The sequence below is a fragment of the Microcaecilia unicolor genome, chromosome 3 (genome assembly GCF_901765095.1).
Source record: "Microcaecilia unicolor chromosome 3, aMicUni1.1, whole genome shotgun sequence".
Classification (NCBI taxonomy): Eukaryota; Metazoa; Chordata; class Amphibia; order Gymnophiona; family Siphonopidae; genus Microcaecilia; species Microcaecilia unicolor.
The window spans coordinates 203,951,063-203,973,599 of NC_044033.1; the positions used below are offsets into that span (position 1 = coordinate 203,951,063).

The 22,537-nt window shown below is 44.2% G+C and overlaps 1 protein-coding gene across 8 annotated transcripts in view; it reads left to right on the forward strand.

The window, feature by feature from the left end:
* The window catches only part of BRD4 (bromodomain containing 4), a 277,955-nt gene that overhangs the window by 175,500 nt on the left and 79,918 nt on the right, over positions 1 to 22,537 (forward strand). For 7 of the 8 annotated variants that reach the window (XM_030197185.1, XM_030197179.1, XM_030197181.1 and 4 more), the window contains exons 7-9: positions 14,049 to 14,177; positions 18,240 to 18,446; positions 19,233 to 19,435. In XM_030197185.1, coding sequence (XP_030053045.1) covers positions 14,049 to 14,177; positions 18,240 to 18,446; positions 19,233 to 19,435 — 539 coding nt within the window. The remainder of the gene's footprint in view (positions 1 to 14,048; positions 14,178 to 18,239; positions 18,447 to 19,232; positions 19,436 to 22,537) is intronic. The other variant, XM_030197183.1, reaches the window with a different exon arrangement.

Consider the following 22,537-nt stretch of genomic DNA (forward strand, 5'->3'; position numbering starts at 1 on the left):
CCAGCAGTGGCTTGCGGATACTCCTTGCCGGGGGGATAATATTTTTGGCGAGAAAGTCGAACAGGTGGAAGAGCAGCTCCACCAGCGGGAAACCGCATTCGACAAACTCTCCCACCGGGCACCTTCTGCATCTACCTCATCAGGTAGACGTTTTTACGGGGGAAGGAGGAATGCTCCCTATGCTTTACAATAAGCGTAGTACAATCCACCTTCTCACCAGCCTGCTCAGGCTCAACCCCAGCGCGCTCGTTCACGTCAACAGCGTGCGCCTCGTCAGGCCCCTGCAGCACCCCAGCAAAAGCAAGGGACAGGCTTTTGACTGGCTCCAGGTGAGAATAGCCGCAATAAAAGTGTCCGTGTCTGACAATCTACCGGTTGGGGGGAGGTTAAAATTTTTTCACCAAAGGTAGCCTCTCATAACCCCCGACCGGTGGGTTCTTCAAATAGTTTGGTTAGGGTACTCACTCGATTTGAGCTCCAAACCTCCAAATTGCCCACCGGGAGCTCTGTCCTTCAACTTCCAGCACAGGCAGGTCCTTGCAGAGGAGCTCTCCGCTCTTCTCAGCGCCAATGCGGTCGAGCCCGTTCCACCAGGGCAAGAAGGGCTGGGATTCTATTACAGGTACTTCCTTGTGCAAAAGAAAACAGGGGGGATGCGTCCCATCCTAGACCTAAGGGCCCTGAACAGATATCTGATTCGAGAAAAGTTCAGGGTGCTTTCCCTGGGCACCTTTCTTCCCATGATTCAAAAAAACGACTGGCTATGCTCCCTGGACTTGAAGGATGCTTATACACACATCCCGATACTGCCAGCTCAGAGGCAGTATCTTCGATTCCGTCTGGGAACACAGCATTTTCATTATTGTGTGCTGCCCTTTGGGCTCGCCTCTGAGCCCCGGGTATTCACAAAATGCCTGGTGGTCGTAGCAGCGTCGCTACGCAGGCTGGGAGTGCATGTGTTCCCTTATCTCGACGATTGGCTAGTGAAGAACACCTCGGAGGCAGGAGCTCTTCAGTCCATGCAGATGACTCTCAAACTCCTGGAGCTACTGGGGTTTGTTATAAATTACCCAAAGTCCCATCTCATTCCAGTTCAACAACTAGAATTCATCAGAGCTCTGCTGGACTCGCAGACGGCTCGGGCCTATCTTTCTGAGGCGAGGGCGGACAACCTTTTGTCCCTAGTTTCCTTGGCCACAGCGTCCCAGCAGATCACAGCTCGGCAGATGTTGAGACTTCTGGGCCATATGGCTTCCACAGTTCATGTGACTCCAATGGCACGTCTTCACATGAGATTTGCTCAGTGGACCCTAGCTTCCCAGTGGTATCAAGCTGAGGGGGATCTAGAAGATGCAATCCTGTTGTCCACCGATTTTCACAACTCCCTGAGATGGACAATTCGATCCAATTTGACCTTGGGATGTCCCTTCCAAATTCCTCAGCCTATGAAGGTGCTGAGCACGGATGCATCTCTCCTGGGGTGGGGAGCTCATGTGGATGGGCTCCACACTCAGGGAGCGTGGTCCCTTCAGGAATCAGGTGTTCAGATCAATCTCCTGGAATTGCGAACGATCTGGAACGCTCTAAAGGCTTTCAGACATCGGCTGTCCAATCAAATTATTCAAATTCAGATAGACATCCAGGTTGCCATGTACTATGTCAACAAGCAGGGGGGCACCGGATCTCGCCCCCTGTGTTGGGAAGCTGTCCAGATGTGGCTTTGGGCCCGCCGTCACGGCGTGTTTCTCCAGGCCACGTATCTGGCAGGCGTAAACAACAGTCTGGCCGACAGGTTGAGCAGGATAATGCAACCTCACGAGTGGTCTCTCAACAGGGCAGTTGTCCGCAAGATCTTCTGAGTGTGGGGCACCCTTCTCGGTGGATCTTTTTGCCACTCAGATCAATCACAAGGTCCCTCAGTTCTGTTCCAGACTTCAGGCCTACAACAGGCTAGCCTCTGATGCCTTTCTCCTACATTGGGGGTCAGGCCTTCTGTATGCATGTCCTCCCATACCTCTGGTGGGGAAGACTTTGCTGAAACTACAGCAAGACCATGGAACCATGATTCTGATTGTGTCCTTTTTGGCCGCGTCAGATTTGGTTCCCTCTTTTTCTGGAGTTGTCCTCCGAAGAACCGTGGAGATTGGACTGTTTTCCAACCCTCGTCTCTCAGAACGAGGGGGCGCTTCTGCATCCCAACCTCCAGTCTTTGGCTCTCACAGCCTGGATGTTGAGGGCGTAGATTTCGCCTCCTTGGGTCTTTCTGAGGGTGTCTCCCGAGTCTTGCTTGCTTCCAGGAAAGATTCCACGAAGAGATGTTACTCTTTTAAATGGAGGAGGTTTGCCGTCTGGTTTGATAGCAAGGCCCTAGATTCTCGCTCTTGTCCTACACAGACCCTGCTTGAATACCTTCTGCACTTGTCAGAGTCTGGTCTCAAGACCAACTCCGTAAGAGTTCACCTTAGTGCGATTAGTGCTTTCCATTATCGTGTAGAGGGTAAGCCTATCTCTGGACAGCCTTCAGTTCGCTTCATGAGAGGCTTGCTTTTGTCAAACCTCCACCAGTGTCATGGGATCTCAACGTTGTCCTCACCCAGCTGATGAAACCTCCTTTTGAGCCACTGGATTCCTGCCATCTGAAGTACTTGACCTGGAAAGTAATTTTCTTGGTGGCTGTTACTTCAGCTCGTAGAGTCAGTGAGCTTCAAGCCTTGGTAGCCCATGCTCCTTATACTAAATTTCATCATAACAGAGTAGTCCTCCGCACGCACTCTAAGTTCTTGCTGAAGGTGGTGTCGGAGTTCCATCTTAACCAGTCAATTGTCTTGCCAGCATTCTTTCCCCGTCCTCATACCCGCCCTGCTGAACATCAGTTGCATACATTGGACTGCAAGAGAGCATTGGCCTTCTATGTGGAGCGGACAAGCCCCTTCAGACAGTCCGGCCAAATGTTTGTTTCTTTTGACCCCAACAAAAGGCGAGTGACTGTCGGGAAACGCACCATTTCCAATTGGCTAGCAGATTGCATTTCCTTCACTTACACCCAAGCTGTGCTGACTCTTGAGGGTCATGTCATGGGTCATAGTGTTAGAGCCAATGCAGCGTCTGTGACCCACTTGAAGACCCACTATAGAAGAGATTTGCAAGGCTGCGATGTGGTCATCAGTCCACACATTCACATCTCATTAGTGCCTTCAGCAGGATAGCCGACGCAACAATCGGTTTGGGCAGTCGATGCTGCAGAATCTGTTCGGGGTTTAGAATCCAACTCTACCCTCCTAGGCCCATTTTTGTTCTGTTCCAGGCTGCACTCTCAGATAGTTCTTCGTAGGTGAATTTTTTTGTTTTGTCCTCGCCGTTGCGAGGCCCAATTGACCCTGTTTATTGTTTTGAGTGAGCCTGGGGGCTAGGAATACCCATATGTGAGAACTAGCAGCCTGCTTGTCCTCTGAGAAAGCGAAGTTACTTACTTGTAGCAGGTATTCTTCGAGGAGAGCAGGCTGATTGTTCTCACCAACCTGCCCGCCTCCCCTTTGGAGTTGTTCTTTGCTTTTGCTTCATAAGTTGACTGAAGTGAGTCTCTCGCGTGACGGGCAGGAAGATGGCTTCGCGCTCGAAGGCTTTAGCAACTTTTGTTGCTAGGAAGATTTTCCGGACCTGGGGCTGCCGTGGACGTCACCCATATATGAGAACAATCAGCCTGCTGTCCTTGGAGAATACCTGCTACAAGTAAGTAACTTCGCTTTACTGCCTGATCTACTGCTGACATTCCAGGAAGAATGAACACAGTGTGGATTGAAACTGCAGTCTCCAAAGATTTTATTATGCTTTACAGTGTAGATTGTGGTTTGGGTTTTTTAATTAGTTTATTTATAAGGCCTTGGGATTAACCTACATCATGCTGCTGTACACCTCTGAAACAACTGTTTACTCTGCAGCTTGAGAGGCGCAGTGTTCATCAGAGAGCATTGCGAAATCTAATGTAACTACTTTTCCCGGTAATTGGGGATTGGACTAGCACATTGAAAGATATTGGAAGTTGTGTACAAGTTATTGAGGAATGGACTTTAACCCCCCTGGCTTAAACTAAATCCAGAAAAAACTAAGTTTCTCTGGCTAGATCTGTTCAATCCTTCCTTGTTTCCTCAGCATTTTTGCATTGGAATGAACACTTTTTTTTACCTCAACTTCTGTTCTACAGTTTTGGGGGTGGAAATAGATAGTTTATTAACCTTTCTAATCATGGAAAATCTTTAATTAAAAAGTCAATTCATAAACTGAGGAAATTAAGAATGATTTGGAACTAATTTGAATCTGATTAGTTCAGATTACTGGTGTAAACACTGACCTTGTCCATATTGGACTACTGTAATATGATCTACTAGTAAAAAAGGCCCATTTCCGAAACAGATGAAACGGGCGCTAGCAAGATAATCCCCCCCCCCCCCTCTTGAGTTCCAGACACCCCCCCCCCCCCCCCGGGCACATAAACCCCCTCGCCACCCGCAGCCGCCAAAACTAACACTGTCCAGCCGCTGCTGCTACTTCTCCTGTTGAGCAGCAGCAGCCTGGACAAAAAGAAAAAAGCAAAACAGCATTTCAAACCTGAAACAGTGCTCCGTAGACAGCCAGCTGGCATTGGCTGTCATCTCTGCAGCCTCTCCTCCTCTCCCCCGTGACGTCGCTGCGCTCCTCCGTGGTCTTCCTCCAGGGGCAGTGACGTGCAGGGGAGAGGAGGATCGGCTGCAGAGACGACAGCCAGTGCCAGCTGGCTGTCTACGGAGCACTGTTTCAGGTTTGAAATGTTTGTTTTTTTTCTTTTTGTCCAGGCCGCTGCTGCTCAACAGGAGAAGCAGCAGCGGCTGGACAGTGTTAGTATTGGCAGCTGCGGGTGGCGAGGGGGTTGGTGTGGCCGAGGGGGGGTATGGGCTTGGGTGTTGTGCCGAGGGGGGGGCACTGAGCTGTTTCGTAGGCAGGCAGAGCAGTACTACTCCTCCCCCTGCCTGGCCGGGGTATTGATGTTCGTCGGGTGGGGGGGTGGTTTGGTGATGCGGCATGGGGGGGGTGTCTGTGTTGCCCCGCTCCCTGCCACTTGCTCCGAAGTGGCTGGGAGCGGCGCACTGACAGCTGATTCCCAGGCAGGGGGAGGACTCCTCCCCTTGCCTTGGAATCAGCTGTCACTGACGTCTCTGATGTCGGTGCGTTCTAGCCTGCCTAGCAGACCACCTCCGAGGGAGCCACGGTCCCAGGCAGGTTAGAACGTTGGAGGTGTGTATTATTATATAGGATAATGGCTACACAGACTCATCAAATGCCTACAGCTTATTTAGAATATGGCGGCATGGTTGATTTTTTTTCTTTTTTCCAGTTGGCAGTTTTGCATCAGCCACTTTGCTGCTGGTGAGGTTGCATTGGCTTCTGGTGGAGGCCAAGCCTCAGTTTAAATTGTGCATTATTACATTCAAGATCATTTATGGTGTTGCACCCTTATACTTATGTGATTTGGTTGAGGTTTACATGGTAGCTCTATTAACAGGAAAACTCGTGACCAAATGTTGTTAAATTTTCCTTCAGTCTGACTTGTTCAATCTAAGAAGTTGTCTCTTCCTTTTATTATCAGCTCACTTCATTGTGGAATTCACTACCTTTAGAGATTTGTTTGGTTAATGACTATCAACTTTTTCATAGAGTTCTTAAAACCTTTTTATTTCAGAAGTACTTCGAGTAATAAGCTGTAAGTTGTATCATTTGGTTTTAATAGCTTTGGTAATGATTATGCTTTTTGTTTACTTATGATAGAATTTTGACAGTTTTTGTATTTTCAAGAGTTATCTCTTTGGCTTTTAATTGTAATCCACAAAGAACTAAATTAGGTATTTGCGGATAAGAAGCCTTGTATAACATAGCATATATGTACTACATAACATTCAGGATCAAGCACAAGGGGGAAGGAGAAATTGCTATAACATCCAAACTTAGCATAGGTGAACTACAAAGTGTATTTCAAAAGCATAAGTCTGCAAAAAGCTCAGAACAGTAGCTTCTTTACCTATAGAAAAGTCAAATGCCTCAGCCCAGCACGCTTGCTAGAGATTTGTGTACCCGCAAAATAGTTTTGGTTTCTAGTGATCACAAATCGTGCTGAAGAGTTTGAGAATTCCAAGTATAATGTGAATAGCAACTTCTTACCATGATATCCTTGTTCATTTAAAACCAGCCTTTCTATGCAGTGAAAAGGATGTACAGTAGAGAATTCCATGTTTGAGCCACAGTTTCCAAAGAAGACTTATTCAGAATCAGTATGTGAAGTAGTAAGTGACTTGCTTATGTTATGAGGAACTTATCTCTCACCAACTCTCTAATATAAGGTTCAAGGTGAGTTATGTTCAATGTAAAATGTTAAAAAACTGACAAACAGCAGGAATTACACAATTTCAAGAAAGCAACAATAAAAAGCAAATATGACCCCCCCCCCCCCCCCAATGCCTAACAAACAAATATGTTTTTAAGGCTTTGCAAAATAGAAGATAACTCCCCAATGAGCCTAATTCAAACGAAGATCAATCCAATAGCGAACAGCTAAGAAAAAAATGATTGAGAAAAAGCAGCTTTAAACTGCACTTTTTTTTTTCTTATAGGAAATCCTAACAGTAAGTTAATTACATTTTCTAGAGATTGTCCTAGATTTTAATACAGTCACCAACTGAGATCAACCTTCAGGGCAAGTACCCTCCAAAACGTTAAATAGTAAAAGTGCCGTAAAAATGACCTGAGTCCTTAAAAACCAATGCAGTGTTTCCAACAAAGGACTTTTATGATCCAACCAAGTTCTCAAAAAGGTAAGCCTAGTGGCTGAATTCTGAATCATTTGAACTCTAGAAAGTTGCTTGGAAGACAGACCCAAATATGTGTTTCTGTAATCTAAAAGTACAATGTCCTTAAAGTGTTTTAGAAAGCAAGATCTTTAGTGTAATGGCTAATTAAATTTGGTGCCTCTACGGTACTATGTAAGCCACATTGAGCCTGCAAATAGGTGGAAAATGTGGGGTACAAATGTAACAAAATAATTGACTAACAAGTAAATCAAAGGTTCAAAGAATAGTGGCGGTGGTCGGACTAACACTGCTGTTCTTTGGACCTTTGGTTGACCTTGCGGAGGTTTTTCTCCTTTACTTTTTCCTAGCAAGTAAATTACCGTGAGTTTGCAGATTGGGCATCTAGTTCCTGTATAAACTTCCAAAATGTTTTAAGTTTGGTCTTCATCATAGAAGTTAATACAAATGCATCATACCATGATCAAAAGAAATTTGAGTCCCAATGGGGGACAAAAAAAAGTAATTCATGTTCATCTGGACTGAATTACAAGACCCTTTTTTTAACATTTGGGATTTCATCCACATTCACAGTCTACAAGTGAAAAAAAATGTCTGAGTGGTCATCCTGCCAAGAGCTAACTGGATAATCATTCATGAAGATACAAAGAATGTCAAAGTAACATCTAAGAATCTGAAGGCTAATGTGAGGATTCATGCATCAGCAATCAGGAAAATGAGAAAGGTGTTCATGAGAGGATAGGTAGGAAGAAGCCAAGCTTAATTTAAAAAAAAATATATATATATATATATATATATATATATATACACACACCCACCTGAACTTTGAGCATCTGATAAACCACAAGACTTCAAGAATAATTTTACCTGGAAAGATGAGTCAAAAGTAGAACTTTAGTCTCAATAGCAAGTGTTTTGATGAAAAACACACTGCCTTCCAAAGTAAGGATCTCAACCTATCAAGCATGGTAATTGAGGTATTGTGGTATAGGGCTTCTATAGGATCTGGATGGCATTCCATCATTGATGGGACTGTGAATTCTGCTTGTATGTCAGAATTTTGTAAGGCCAGTTATCTATGAAACTGAACCATGTGGCAAGGCAGTGACCTTAAACATTCAACTAAATTGACTATAGCATGGATGAAAAAAGATTTTGTACCAATTTAAACCCTATTGAAATGATGCAGAAAGATTTAAAGTGAACTCTTCCTTCAAGCAAACCCTCAAAGTCAGGAGTTGGGACAGGTGATGGCAGAGACTGATCAACAGTTACAGAAAAAATTTAAATTTATTGTTGCTCAAGGAGCTTCCATCAGTTCACATGCTTTTTCACACAAGGGCACGTTGAGTAACTATGAAAATAATAATTTTTCTGTATGAATTTATTCAGTGGGGTTATCTAATCATGTTATGAGCATAAATTGTGCTAAAATACAGTCAGTTCTAGGGGGTTCACAAACTTATAATGTAGATAAAATATTATATAACAGTAATATTTCAATGGCTTTATGCAAACTTAAGCTGTCTATAGATTTGTTTTCCCCTCTGTATTTGTGTGTATGTGTGTATACTTATACACACACACAGTACTTGTTCAGGAGAGCAAAAGATAAAGCAGAGGCTGGAGAAGTTTCACAAGATGGGAGTGTGATTCTCCTTAATCTTAACCCTTTGGGCAAAGATATTTTTGAGTCTTTTGATATACCGCTGTGCACAGACATCATAACTATAATAGTTCATGACTATCATTCTACTTATAGCTGTTTATAAAAGCTAGAGGTAAACAGAACATTTCATAACTTGCATCAAGAAAATTCTAGAGTAGAAATAAGATACAAGAAGGGAGAGGAATGGATTTGGCAACGGAAATAATTAAAGACTACGTAACTGAAAAAGAAGTGTAGAGAACAAATTAGACCAAAAATTTGAGTCAACTGGAATAAGAAATTGAAAATTAATGAAAAGTCACTGGAATGTTAACTAAGTTTTAAGTGCAATCTTGAACTTCTCAAAGGGCTCAAGAACAGAGTTCCAGTGAAAGAATTCCACAAAGCAGGGGCAACACAAAAAGCCATAGTGCAATTTTAAGAGGAATTGGTGGGTAGGATAAAATTCCACCCATGTGGGATAGTTTTGGTCTTTCATAGCACACAAGGTTTGCTGTCTCATCCATAACGCATTTCAATTGAGAGAAATCTAAAATTCCTTTCTGTACATCAGGATTTATGAACGAAGAGCACCTGAACTATGATTCTTTAATGTCAGCTCCAAGATGACTGCAGACTGATTGAAGCTATTATCCAAAATGCAAGAAAATTGTTTGTTGTTTTGGGGAATGAACACCCCTTCCTCCACTGGATATCTGACGAAAGGACACTGGTTAATAAACTTGCAGAAGAAACCAAACTAACAGGTCTTTAGACACCACACAAACCACAGCAGAAAGATGGATTGGAATGTCTGCAAATGTAACCTTGTCTTAAGTCAATGCTGGTAATGTTGCATTTACTCGTAAAAAAACTAGTTAAATTAGTAACAATCATTGTGAGTGTTCTTGATGCTCTCCTAGAAGTACTATATGCCATAGGTTAAAATAAGATTGTTGCTTCTAACTGGATTTGATTCATGTGATGTTGTATTCTGTACTGTTTAACTGGAGTTAATTTTGAAACATTCACCCATGCAAGTTCATTTCATGAGGTTTATTGTTCCCTCAACCTACCAGGTGGTGCTGTTGGGCAATTAGATTTTGTCCCCCACACTCCCTGAAATAGTGAATTGAAAACTGCCATCATCGTGACTGGTTGAGCTGGTAAAAATGCTGAACAGTTAGGATTCCCAGCCTTTCACCTTTTAGAGATCATAAAAATTTTATTGAGGCTGTGCCATTCTAAAAGAGTCCTGCAGTATAAATGTATACAAGTATTTTGTTAGCAAATCAAAACCACAGAATAAGTGTGTGTTTGTGGTACATTTTTGTGATTTGCTTGGTAATGTCTTCAGAGGTTTCTCTTCTTTTCCTTGTAACACACTTGTCTTAGGATGTGAGGATCACACATAACATCGTTTTATTGTACTGTTGTAAAAGGGGTGGCTTGGTGTTAGTGACAGTAACAAAGTACACATGTCTGTTGGACTCTTTGCAGAACAGACGGAGAAATATTAACATTAAGTGTAGCATTGGTTGTCAATACTTTACCCCTTCATTTCTTTGAAGGGTTGAACAAATGTGTGGATAAAGGTGAACCAGTCAATATTGTGTTTCCGGATTTTCAAAAGGCATTTGATAAAGTACCTCATGAAAGACTTCAGAGGAAATTGGGGAGTCGTGGGATAGGAGATATTGTTCTATTGTGGATTAAAAACTGGTTAAAAGATAGAAAACAGATAGTAGGGTTAAATGTTCAGTATTCTCAATGGAGAATGGTAGATATTGGGGTTCCACGGGGGTCTGTGCTGGGACCGCTGCTTTTTAACATATTTATAAATGATCTAGAGATGGGAGTAACTAGTGAGGTAATTAAATTTGCTGATGACACAAAGTTATTCAAAGTTGTTAAATCGCAAGAGGATTGTGAAAAATTACAAGAGGATCTTACGAGACTGGACATCTAAATGGCAGATGACGTTTAATGTGGGCAAATTCAAAGTGATGCATGTGGGAAAGAGGAACCTGAATTATAGCTATGTAATGCAAGGTTCCACATTAGGAGTCACCGACTGGGAAAGGGATATAGGCGTCGTCATTGATGATAACGTTGAAACCCTCTACTCAGTGTATGACTCGGCTAAAAAAGCAAATAGAATGTTAGGTATTATTAGGAAAGGAATGGAAAACAAACATGAGGATGTTATAATGTGTTTGTATCGCTCCATGGTGCGACCGCACCTCAAATATTGTGTTCAATTCTGATCATCGCATCTCAAAATAGATCTAGTGGAATTAGAAAAGGTAAGAGAGGGGTGACGAAAATGATAAAGGGGGTGTGACTACTTCCCTTTGAGAAAAGGCTAAAGCGGCTAGGGCTCTTCAGCTTGGAGAAAAGATGGCTGAGGGGAGATATGATAGAGGTCTGTAAAATAATGAGTGGAGTGAAACGGGTAGACATGAATGAATGTTTACTCTTTCCAAAATACTAGGACTACGAGCACGTGATGAAGCTACAAAGTAGTAAATTTAAAACCAATCTGAGAAATATTTATGCACTCAACATGTAATTAAACTCTGCAATTTGTTTGCCAGAGAATATAGTAAAAGCAGGTTAGCGAGGTTTGGATGGTTTCCTAAAGGAAAAGTCCATAGACCATTATTAAAATGGAATTGGGGAAAATCCACTGCTTATTTCTGGGATAAGCAGCATAAAATGTTTGCCCTTTTTTTGTATCTTGCCAGGTACTTGTGCTCTGGATTGGCCATTGTTGGAAATAGGATTCTGGGCTTGATGGACCTTCGGTCTGTCCCAGTTGGGCAATACTTATGTACTTAGCTGCTGTAATATTCACTTACCTTTTGTAAATGTTATAATTCACCTTTTGCAAAAGCGTACCTACCTTCTCTTACTTTTGTACGTTGATATATGTGAGGGGCTACATTCAGGATTTAAGCCGGGACAGAGAGATTGGGGTGTAATTGTTCTCCAGGACGCAACCTCTGCTTCTGCATATTTTTACTCTTTCCTCCCTCATCCTCAGCCCTGACTGTAAATCAGTTTTGTGCAGGCTAAGCTTGATGGCTTGGTGATTGACACCACTGCTCCCAAGCTATAAATCTGTGCTGATTTAACCCTTTAACCATTTGCTTACAATGGAAAAGAAAATAAGATGATACCTTTTTTATTGGACATAACTTAATACATTTCTTGATTAGCTTTCGAAGATTGCCCTTCTTCGTCAGATCGGAAATAAGCAAATGTGCTAGCTGACAGTGTATATAAGTGAAAACATTCAAGCATTACTATGACAGTCTGACAGGGTGGGATGGGGGTGGGTAGGAGGTATGCATGGGGACATCAAAGCATATCATTGATATTCTAACAGGATGGGTGTGGATAGGTGAGGGGTGGAGAGAAATACAGCTTTATGGTTTATAATGGGCTAGGAACCCCAGATCCTTGTTAAGTCCTTTCTGTTGGGTGTTAAAATATTCAATCATTCTGACTTCAAAGGTCTTACGTTCTTGTATAGTTTTAAAGTTACCTTTCAGGATTCTCACTGTGAAGTCACTGGTACAGTGTCCTGGTCCTGTAAAATGCTGACCAACAGGGGTGGGAACCCTACTGGTACCAGTATTGTTCATGTGATGTCTATGTAAATTGAATCTTGTCTTAAGCATCTGGCCTGTTTCTCCAATATAGCATCCTTCGTTACATTTTTTACACTGAATGATATATACCACATTGGAAGATGAGCAAGTGAAAGATTCCTTTGTTGAATATCTTTCCTTTGTGGATGACTGTGGGGTCCTGTGAAATATTTTGGCATAGTTTGCAACTGGATAAATTACAGGGAAGTGTGCCCTTCTGTTCCTTTTCAGTCTGTGATGGAAGTTTACTTCTGATTAGCTTGTGTTTTAAGTTGGGTGGCTGTCGGAAGGCCAGTACTGGTGGGGATGGGAATATCTCTTTCCAGTAATTCATCCTCCTGGAGTATAGGTTGTAGATCTCTTATGATTTTCCTCAGTTTTTCCAGCTCTGGATTGTATGTCACTACAAGGGGGATTCTGTCTGTGGCTTTTTTCTCCTTGTACTGTAGCAGATTCTCCCTGGTGTTGTTTGAGGGAGGAGGCAATATTCTTGGAGATTATTTTGGGGTTGTAGCCTTTCTGTTTGAAGGATGCAGTCAGGCTTTTAAGGTGTCTGTCTCTGTCCCCTGGGTCAGAGCAGATACGGTGGTATCTTGTGGCTTGGCTGTAAATGATGGATCTTTTTGTATGTGAAGGATGGAAGCTGGAGTTGTGGAGGTAGCTGCATCTGTCTGTGGGTTTCTTGTATATAGATGTTTGTATACAGCCATCACTGATTGAGACCGTGGTGTCCAAAAAATTGACTTTTTCTGGAGAGTAGTCAATTTTGAATCTGATTGTAGGATGGTATGTATTGAAGGCAGAATAAAATTGTTTCAGAGTTTCTTCACCCTCCGTCCAAATCATAAAAATGTCATCGATGTACCGGTAGTATTTTAGAGGTTTGGTCTAGTGTGTATTCAGAAATGTCTCTTCCAGCTCAGCCATAAAAAGGTTGGCATATTGGAGTGCTGTCCTGGTGCCCATCGCAGTGCCCATTATTTGTAGATAGATATCATTGTTAAAGCGGAAGTAGTTGTGAGTTAAAATGAATTTGATTAATTTTGTAATAGTTTCTGGTGAGCTAATCAAGAAATGTATTAAGTTATGTCCAATAAAAAAGGTATCATCTTATTTTCTTTTCCATGTTTTATTTTGTTTGATTTCTATTGATAACCTTAAGAGTGGACTAACACGGCTACCACACTCCTCTACTTACGATGGAAGAAAGTGAGGAAGCAGGGAAGGGAAGAGTGTCTGTTGGAATGAATGGATTTTAGGCAGAAGTGGAAATTCAGGTGATGAGGAATAAATACACATCAAAGTACTGTATGGGTAGTGTACACCTCATGCTAGGCCCTGCTTATGATTTCACGGAGTCCTCTCTTTGGGGGTAGTTTTTATAAAAGGCCACCTGTGTCCAAAGTTATAAAAAGATGCCTCCCAGGACAGCCCTATAGCACCCACATTCTTGCACAGGAATTTACACCTGCTGTGAAAGTGTAAATTTGTTCTTTTACCTTCTGTGATTCATGCAAATATTGCAGCTCTGACCCCAGGAATGCTTGTGCATGTATACAGACATGCAGTCTTGTAACAGACTTTACACATGGAAAACCTTTATAAAATTAACTCCACGTGCATTACAGAAATCTTTGTAGACTGGGTTTTCTGTTGGTGTTTAAATGAGGTGAGGTATGCACCAGAGGAGCACTTCATTTTTAGGCATCCTGATAAAAATAACTACTCCTATATATTGGTATACCATCTCTGGGGGCACAGATTCTCCTGCATTAGTAGGTGGGTGTTGTGTTCTATGGAAGATCCTGGTCTATATACAAATATCCTGCGCTACAGCTGCTGTGGATGTACCACTGTCTGTCCCACGTCTCTTTCCCTTCTGCTGATGGCACGCTCGCTTCTCCCTTCCAGGCTAAGCTGGAGAATCGCGAGTACCGGGAGGCCCAGGAGTTTGCAGCAGACGTCCGGTTGATGTTTTCAAATTGTTACAAGTACAACCCACCGGACCATGAGGTGGTGGCAATGGCACGGAAACTCCAGGTGAAGCACACATTCTGCTGTCGCTGGGGGGGGGGGGGGAGGAGATGGGAGAGGGTTAATAGTCTTCAGTAATGCCAGGTTCATTGTATGACCACCTGTGAATAACGCCTGCCTTCTGAAGCTAAAACTTAATGGTGTAGGACAGCAGGTCTACAGGTGCAACTAAGATTGGAGTGCATGTGGAACAAAATTCACTTATTTATAGAATGTAACTGTACGTGCATAAGTGCAAACCTTGACGTTTTGGTATAAAATAATGGGGTAAGGCTTGTGATGTCACTCGGAATGTAGTTTCTTAATTATATAGCCAGTGCTACACCTTGCAACTGAAGATTTCAAACTTTGGTTTTATCATTTAAAAAAAGCTGTTCAGTCTCTATTGTGGAATTCAAACAGGTACAGACATGTTCTCGTGAGAGCCCACCAGAGGTCTATCGATCAAATTGTTGCTGGCTGATGTATCCCCGTTTCATATCCTACCTAAATGGTACTCTCTTGCAAGGAATTGAAAATGAACTATATCAGTGAAATTGGGGTTGGGGGGGGGGGGCCTCTACTCCCCAATTTGTGTTTCATGGGATGGTTGTTGATTTTTTTTTTTATTATGTGGTGGCATTTCTCACCCCCAGATGTGGTGTGGCATTGACATTACTTGCTGAGATGAGACTAGCAGCACTTTTAGGAACTTAAATAAGAGCATTCTTTCATTCCTGGTGGGGATGGGAAGAACTCAGGATTTCACATCAGAATCCCAACTGGTACCATCTCTGCTCACTTCCCAGGAGGGTCAGATAGGCAGTGTTGTAACTGCCCTGGATTTTCCCACATGGCTCAATTCATTTCAAACTTCTTGACTAAGCCAGACACTTCAGTGAGTCAGGAGTATGATTACCAAACAGATGGCCCTAATAATAAATTGTAAAGTCAAGGTGCCTTTTGTGCAAAGGCTGAGTTAATCTGAAATAGAGACTTAAAGCAGACAGTGGTGCTATGGATCTTCAGCCTTAGTTAGGGAATTCTGGCACCTCAAGGGTATAAAGCTGTTTCAGCTGAGAACTCTTGCTTTCTGTTTACTAGTTTATAGGACGATAGATGAAACCTTTAAACATTGCTCTGAACTAGATGGTTCTGTTCTATAGGTTGCTCTGCTGACTTGTCAGAAACCCTTGTCAGGTGGGCCTTGACAGGTGGTCCAGGGTCTCCCTCCCCCAGGAGTTTAGTATTCTCCACCCTTTTTCAAGCTCAAGGCACACCAGCATTTTCAAATAAGTTAAATAATGCACCAGCTTCTACAGAGTAGATAGCATGGATGTGGTCAGAGGTTTCATAGTTTAAGGAAATGCAGAAAGCCCCACCAGACATTGTAAACACTTAGCACTTCATCCCTCTCCTGACTTTCCTCTGCTGTTCATTGTATGTGTCGGCCAAGGCAGAGGCTGACTATCACTGCTCACCGTACTTTCTGATTCCTACACTTGTGTTCATGCTGTATCCAGGAAAGAGAAGACAAATGACTGCTTAAGAGCCACCGCAGGTATCTCAGTGTCTGAGAGCAGAGTCCATGTGCTGTCATGGACCTGAGCATCAGACAGTTTTCTGATGGCACACAACCAGGTTTGATGTTACATCAACATGCCATGGTATATTTGAGCATAAACAGAGAGCTGGAGGGAGGGTGACCTCTGGTACTGAAGTGGGCAAGCTAATGAGCAGATTTGATGAGCCTTAATCTTTATCTGCCTTCATATTTTGTGCTTCTGTTTTGTGGGAGGGAGGACGGGGCACAAGGCACTGGCAGCAGTTAGGTCCACCACAAAAAAACATTACGGTCAGCTTGAATAGGTAGTGTAAATGATGTGTCCAATCAAGCAGAAAGGGCCATACAGTGTGAGACACTAGAGACTGCAAAGCTGTATTGATAGACTGAGAAGCATTGCCACTATGCTCTCTGCAGGTCCGTATGGAGAGGAGCATAAAGGTGAACAATGAGAATTATCCATTTCCTAGGGAAACACCATACTTAGGAGGGTCAGGGAAGTGGCTACAGATGTGTTTATAGAAAGGTGGAGCTTGCACCTGCTGTATCCTTTCCCCTGGTTAATGATCAGGAATTGGGCACATCCCATAATATTTGTGGCTCCATTTTGGCCGAGGAGATCATGGTTTCCAAAACTGATAATTGCTAGTATCAGACTTGATGGCAGTCACTTGAAAAGACCATTGTTAGTTGAGGGCCAGAGCTCCATTTAATTCCAACATCCTCATGAAGGTTGTAGGACAAAGCTTTGTGGTCAGGCAGATAACCTTGAAAATCTTGCTTTTGGAAATTTAATTTTGATTTCCAGTCCTATTAAAGAAGTATTTAATGACCATATTTTTTGTTACGCTTGTTTTGAAATGTTTTTGACAATGTAGAAAAAAGCATTTGGGTAAATTCTTTCAGACTAGAGGTAGTTCCAGTAGTTTCCCTTCACTAAAGTATCTGTCTAAAGTAGCCAAGTTGGCTAGACTAAGTGCAGTGAAGCCCCTGTTCTCCAGGACCCTAAAATACGTTTTAAGCCTCTGTGAGCCACTTAATTATTGATCCTCGTGTCTTTGTATGGAAAGTTATATTTTTGGTGAGTGTTTGCTTAGCCACAAGGGTAATAGAGCTTGTAGGTGTTGTCCTCAGCAAACAGAATGATTAAGGGGATGGAGCTCTTCTTATTTCAGGAAAGGCTTAAGAGGTTAGGGCTCTTCAGCTTGGAGAAGAGACAGCTAAGTGGGGGCAGTGGGGGGGATATGATAGAGGTCTATAAATTCCTGAGTGTAGTAGAATGGGTAAAAGTAAATCAATAGTTTACTCTTTCAAAAAGTACAAAGACACGGGGACATGCCATTGTTACATGGTAATACTAAATGAATGAGAAAATATGTTTTCACTCAACAAATTGTAAGCTTTGGAACTTGTTGCTGGAGGATATGGTAAGCAGCATGTCTGGGTTTAAGGTTTGGATGTGTTCCTGGAGGAAAAGTCCATATTCTACTATTAAGGTAGTCATGGAGAAAGCGGTCAGTGGAACCTCCCTGTTCTATAAAACCGAGCTGAGGAAGGGTGTCTGAAGCAGAAGCAACTTCTTTGGCTTTCAGAGAATAGGTTTTGATGCTTAGAAGATAAATAATCAACAAATCCCTGATTTTGTGAAGGCTTTTTGTATTAGGGATATGGCTACACCTCAGGTAGCAAAGGGTGTAGGGCAACTATCTGGATATATCAACTTCCTGAGTGTTATTGCACCGATGTATGATTATCTACAGATGTGACTTTTGGGTTCACGTTTCTCTGGGCTTCGAAGGGGGCTGCTGTGGCTGGTCCCACCTGATAGGATAGTCTATCATGAGGCACAACAGGATAGTTAGATAACTTCTGTGTTTATCTCATGCTAAACTGGACCAACTTACTCTGAATTCAGATCTGCACAGTGCTTAGTAAATCATCTGTAATGAGCAATAAAGATGCTGGAGAGGAACTGACATCAACCTGAAAGGGGAGTTAAAACTGCCTAAAATGTGCTGCTTGTTTCACCACAATAGGTGGTACTGTACCATCTGATCCAATGTAGCAAGCAGAAAAAACAGTCTAAGAGTAAGTAATGCATTATTCTCTGTGTTAATGATTTGGGTAGTTTTTCCTGCAGCAAGTGTTCTGTAGGAAATGTGACAGTATGCCTCTCCACCACACTGGCTACACCTCAGAGCAAAAGTAATAGCTTAGTTTTGTCTGGCCCAGTGGTTATCAACCTAGTCATAGAAGCATCCAACAAATATTGCAATTTACTTGATTCTTAGGCCAAATGCATGCAGATATCTCATTCATATTCACCCTGCACCTTGAAAAGGCAAAACAAACTTGTAGGACAGGGCTGAAAACCTGAGGCCTAAGCTCCAGCTGTCTGAACTCTTTCATATGTATTAGCATGTGCCAGGATCTGCTGTTTCTGTGTAAATGTATACCCTCTCCTGGGTATTATAGTGGTGTGTTAAACCTGTTTTCTTCCCCACTCCCCTTTGTTTCCCTCCCAGGATGTATTTGAAATGCGTTTTGCTAAAATGCCAGATGAGCCAGAGGATGCAGTGGTTCCTGCCCCCTCGCCAGTAGTTCCACCTCCTACTAAGGTGGCTGCTCCATCGTCAAGTGACAGCAGCAGCGATAGCTCCTCCGACAGTGACAGTTCCTCCGATGACTCTGAGGAGGAGCGAGCTCAGCGGCTAGCGGAGCTTCAAGAACAGGTAAGGTTCATCAGGACCAGGCAGATGAAGTAAAGGGAAATGAGACTTGATATACCGCCTTTCTGAGGTTTTTGCAACTACATTCAAAGTGGTTTACATATATTTAGGTACTTATTTTGTACCAGGGGCAATGGAGGGTTAAGTGACTTGCTCAGAGTCATAAGGAGCTGCAGTGTGAATCAAACTCAGTTCCCCAGGATGAAAGTCCACTGCACTAACCACTAGGCTACTCCTCCACTCTGCATGTCTCCCCCAGGACCAAGAATGTTGTGAAGCTAGGGTTGCTTGTTGCCATCCTTCAGATGCAGACAGATTGGCTGATGAGCTGGTCCAGCAGAGCCATGTAGAACAGTCTTTTGACTGTTTTGCACTGATGCAGAATTGGTAATTGCTCATGTTAGAATACATCTCTTAGCTAAGGCGTCTGTCACTGACAAGCATGTGTAGGTCCTTCCCTGTAGTGGTGGAAGAACTGAAGGATAGGCACAGAAATTTTATTATTTTAAAGAAGTGAAAGAAAGCCAGGGATCAGCTGGAGTCTATTGCACTACAGATGAGAAGTACATTGGGCAGAGACTAGATGGTTTTTATGGTCCTTCTCTTCCCTCCCACATAAAAAAAAAAAATGAACATTTGTGCTTTAATATTCTATGTGCTGCTTCTAGTTGCCAGCTCCTCTGCTTGGCCTGGCCTGGTCTTGCCAACAGATTGATGAGGCTGGACCTCGGACATGTCGAGGCTACAGAGAATTTTGCACCGTTCTGATTGCTTTTTTCTGTCACACAGTTAAAAGCGGTGCATGAGCAGTTGGCTGCCCTCTCCCAGCCCCAGCAAAACAAACCAAAGAAAAAGGAGAAGGACAAGAGGGAACGAAAGAAAGAGAAACACAAAAAGAAGGAAGAGGTAGAGGAGCCTAAGAAAAGTAAAGCCAAGGAGCCACCTCTCAAGAAGGCGAAGAAAAATACCAGCAACAACAGTAGCAACTCCAGGTCTGTGGCCTTCTCCACCCCCACCCCCCTTGCTTCTCTACTCCTTTTCCTGCTTCCTGTCTTGCTTTTATTGGAAAACTAGTATAAAAGGCCCATTTCGGTAGGCAATGAAACGGGCGCTAGCAAGGTAATCCCCCCCTCCCTCCCTCCCTTTCTTCCGTCTGAGTTCAAGATCCCCCCTCCCTCCCTCCCTTCTGAGTTCCAGACCCCCCTCCCTCCGATTTCAGCACCCCCACCTCCGCATTACTGACCCCTGGACCCCTGTGCCGTGACCCTCTCAACCCCCCCCCCCTTCCCACAGAAATCCCTCCCCCGCCGGCGTTGCATACCTGTGCTGAAGACAGCCAAAGTCCTCTTCTCGTCTGCGCCGGCGATGCTTGTTGAATGATCATCTGTTGAAGTTTCTGTGCGTGTGTCTGATGTCAGACGCACGCACAGAAACTTGAACAGATGATCATTCATCAAGCAACGCCCCGGTGCAGCCTAGAAGAGAAGTTTGGTTGTCGTCAGCACAGGAACGCGGCAGGGTAGGGTTTTGGGCGGAAAGGGGGGGTCGAGAGGGTCGCGGCAGGGAGGTCCAGGGGTCAGTTACACGGGGGGGGGGGGGGGGATGTTGAAATCGGAGGGAGGGGGAGTCTGGAACTCGGTGGGAGGGGCGTGAGGGGGCCTTGAACGGGAGGGAGGGAGTGGCATGGGGGGGCAGGGGTGTTGATGTTCGGCTGGGGGGGGGGGTTCTGTGTTGCCCCGCTCCCTGTCACTTGCTCAGAAGTGACAGGGAGCGGCACACTGACAGCTGATTCCCAGGCCTCCCCTTGCCTGGGAGTCAGCTGTCAGTGACATTACTGATGTCATTGTGTTTTTAGCTTTCTAGCAGACCACCTCCGAGGGATCCACGATCCCAGGCAGGTTAGAACGTTGGAGGTGAGAATTATTATATAGGACTTCAGGCTCGAACAGTACATCACTAAGCAGAATACAGCGACAGTCTTAACTGGAAATTCCCTTTTGCCACCCCCACTGCCTTGACCCATTTGTCTGATTAGGTGGTGTATCAAGTCTAAAATAAACATAAACTCTCTCCTCTTACTATCCCCAAAACCACCCTCAATCGGATGAAGAAATTTCCAGGACTGTGGAGTTGGGACACCAAACCTTGGATACCAACTGACGGCTGTTGATATTAGGCTTTAATTTTTTGTTCTGGATCCAAAATACTGGACATAGATATATAGATACAGATAGATATCTAAAATAAGTTTACCATATACAGTGGATTCCGGTTAATTGAGACCATAAAGTTTTCAGTATTTTGTCCCAATTAAGCAGCTGCCCCAGATAAACCAAGTTCTGAGGGTACCATGAAAAAAAGACTACAGTACAAGCACCAGATAAAAGTAATGTTTTCATCAATTCTGAAACAACAAATTTGAACAAAAGTTGCAAAGCAGTGATAAACACAGTGAAAACAGTACAGTAAAAGTAAATATGTTTAATTTATGAGTTGCACATTGAAAACAGTAAAATGTTGGAGGTACTGATCGAGTGTCCCTTGACACGCTCTCTTAATTGACTGCAGCCAAACAAAATTGACTATAGAGCAGTTAAAGAACTGACTTCATTGCCTTCCTGCATGAAATACAGTTTCTCCGAGGACAAGCAGGCTGCTTGTTCTCACTGATGGGTGACGTCCACGGTACCCCCTCCAATCGGAATCTTCACTAGCAAAGACATTTGCTAGCCCTCGCGCGCCCATGCGCACTGCGCATGCGCAACCGTCTTCCAACCCGAACCGGCTCGTGTTCGTCAGTCTTCTTTTGTCCGCGCTCGGGATGGTCGTGTTTTGCTGCCGTTTCGTGCCCCTCAGAAGACCTCGCTCGTCTTTCGCGTTTTTTCTACTTTTTTCTGTGTGTTTGTTAAAAAAAAAAAAAAAGAGGATTCCCCTTTTTTTCCCGTATTTCTAGCTTTTTCCCAGCGTAAGTGTCCTTTCGCTTTCGGGAGCAGCCTTGTTGGCCGCCCGTACGGGTTTTTCTCCCTTTCTTTTCGGTGCCTATTGTCATCATCGCAAATTTTGATTTTGCCGGCGCAATTTTTCCGCCCATGTCATCGAAGCCTTCCGGTGGCTTCAAGAAGTGCACCCAGTGCGCCCGGATAATCTCGCTCACTGATAGGCACGCATCGTGTCTTCAGTGTCTGGGGGCTGGGCACCGCCGCAGGCCTGTAGTCTTTGTGCTCTTTTGCAGAAGAGGACTCGGGTAGCAAGATTAGCCCAGTGGAACGTTCTGTTCTCCGGCGCTTTGACGGCAACAGCATCTCGGGATTCGTCGAGTGCATTGGCGTCGGCAGCATTGAAGTCTTTGGGCAGTATCGGATCCATGGGGACCCAGAGCTGATGCGCACTCAGTTGCCTCACGACTCTGGTGTGGTGGATCTGGCCCTGAAGAAGGCTAAGAGTTCTAGGGAGCATGCTTCGGCGCCCCCGGGCAAAGACCCCAGAACCTTAGACTCCTTTGGGAGGAAGGCCTATCATTCTTCCATGCTCGTGGCCAAGATTCAATCATACCAGCTCTACACGAGCATCCATATGCGGAACAATGTGCGGAAGCTGGCGGACTTGGTGGACAAGCTCCCTTCTGAGCAAGTCAAGCCGTTTCAGGAGGTGGTCAGGCAGCTGAAGGCATGTAGGAAATTCCTGGCCAAAGGGGTATTTGATGCCTTCGATGTTGCGTCCAGGGCCGCTGCTCAAGGTGTGGTGATGCGCAGACTCTCATGGCTGCGTGACTCCGACCTGGAGAATAGGATCCAGCAGCGGATTGCGGACTCCCCTTGCCGAGCAGATAACATTTTTGGGGAAAAGGTCGAACAGGTGGTAGAACAGCTCCACCAGCGGGATAACGCTTTCGACAAATTCTCCCGCCGGCAGCCTTCAGCATCTACCTCATCAGGTAGACGTTTATATGGGGGAAGGAGGGCTGTTCCCTACTCTTCTGGTAAGCGTAGGTACAATCCTCCCTCTCGACAGCCTGCGGCCCAGGCTAAGCCCCAGCGCGTGCGCTCTCGTCAGCAGCATGCGCCTCAGCAAGGCCCCACAGCTCCCCAGCAAAA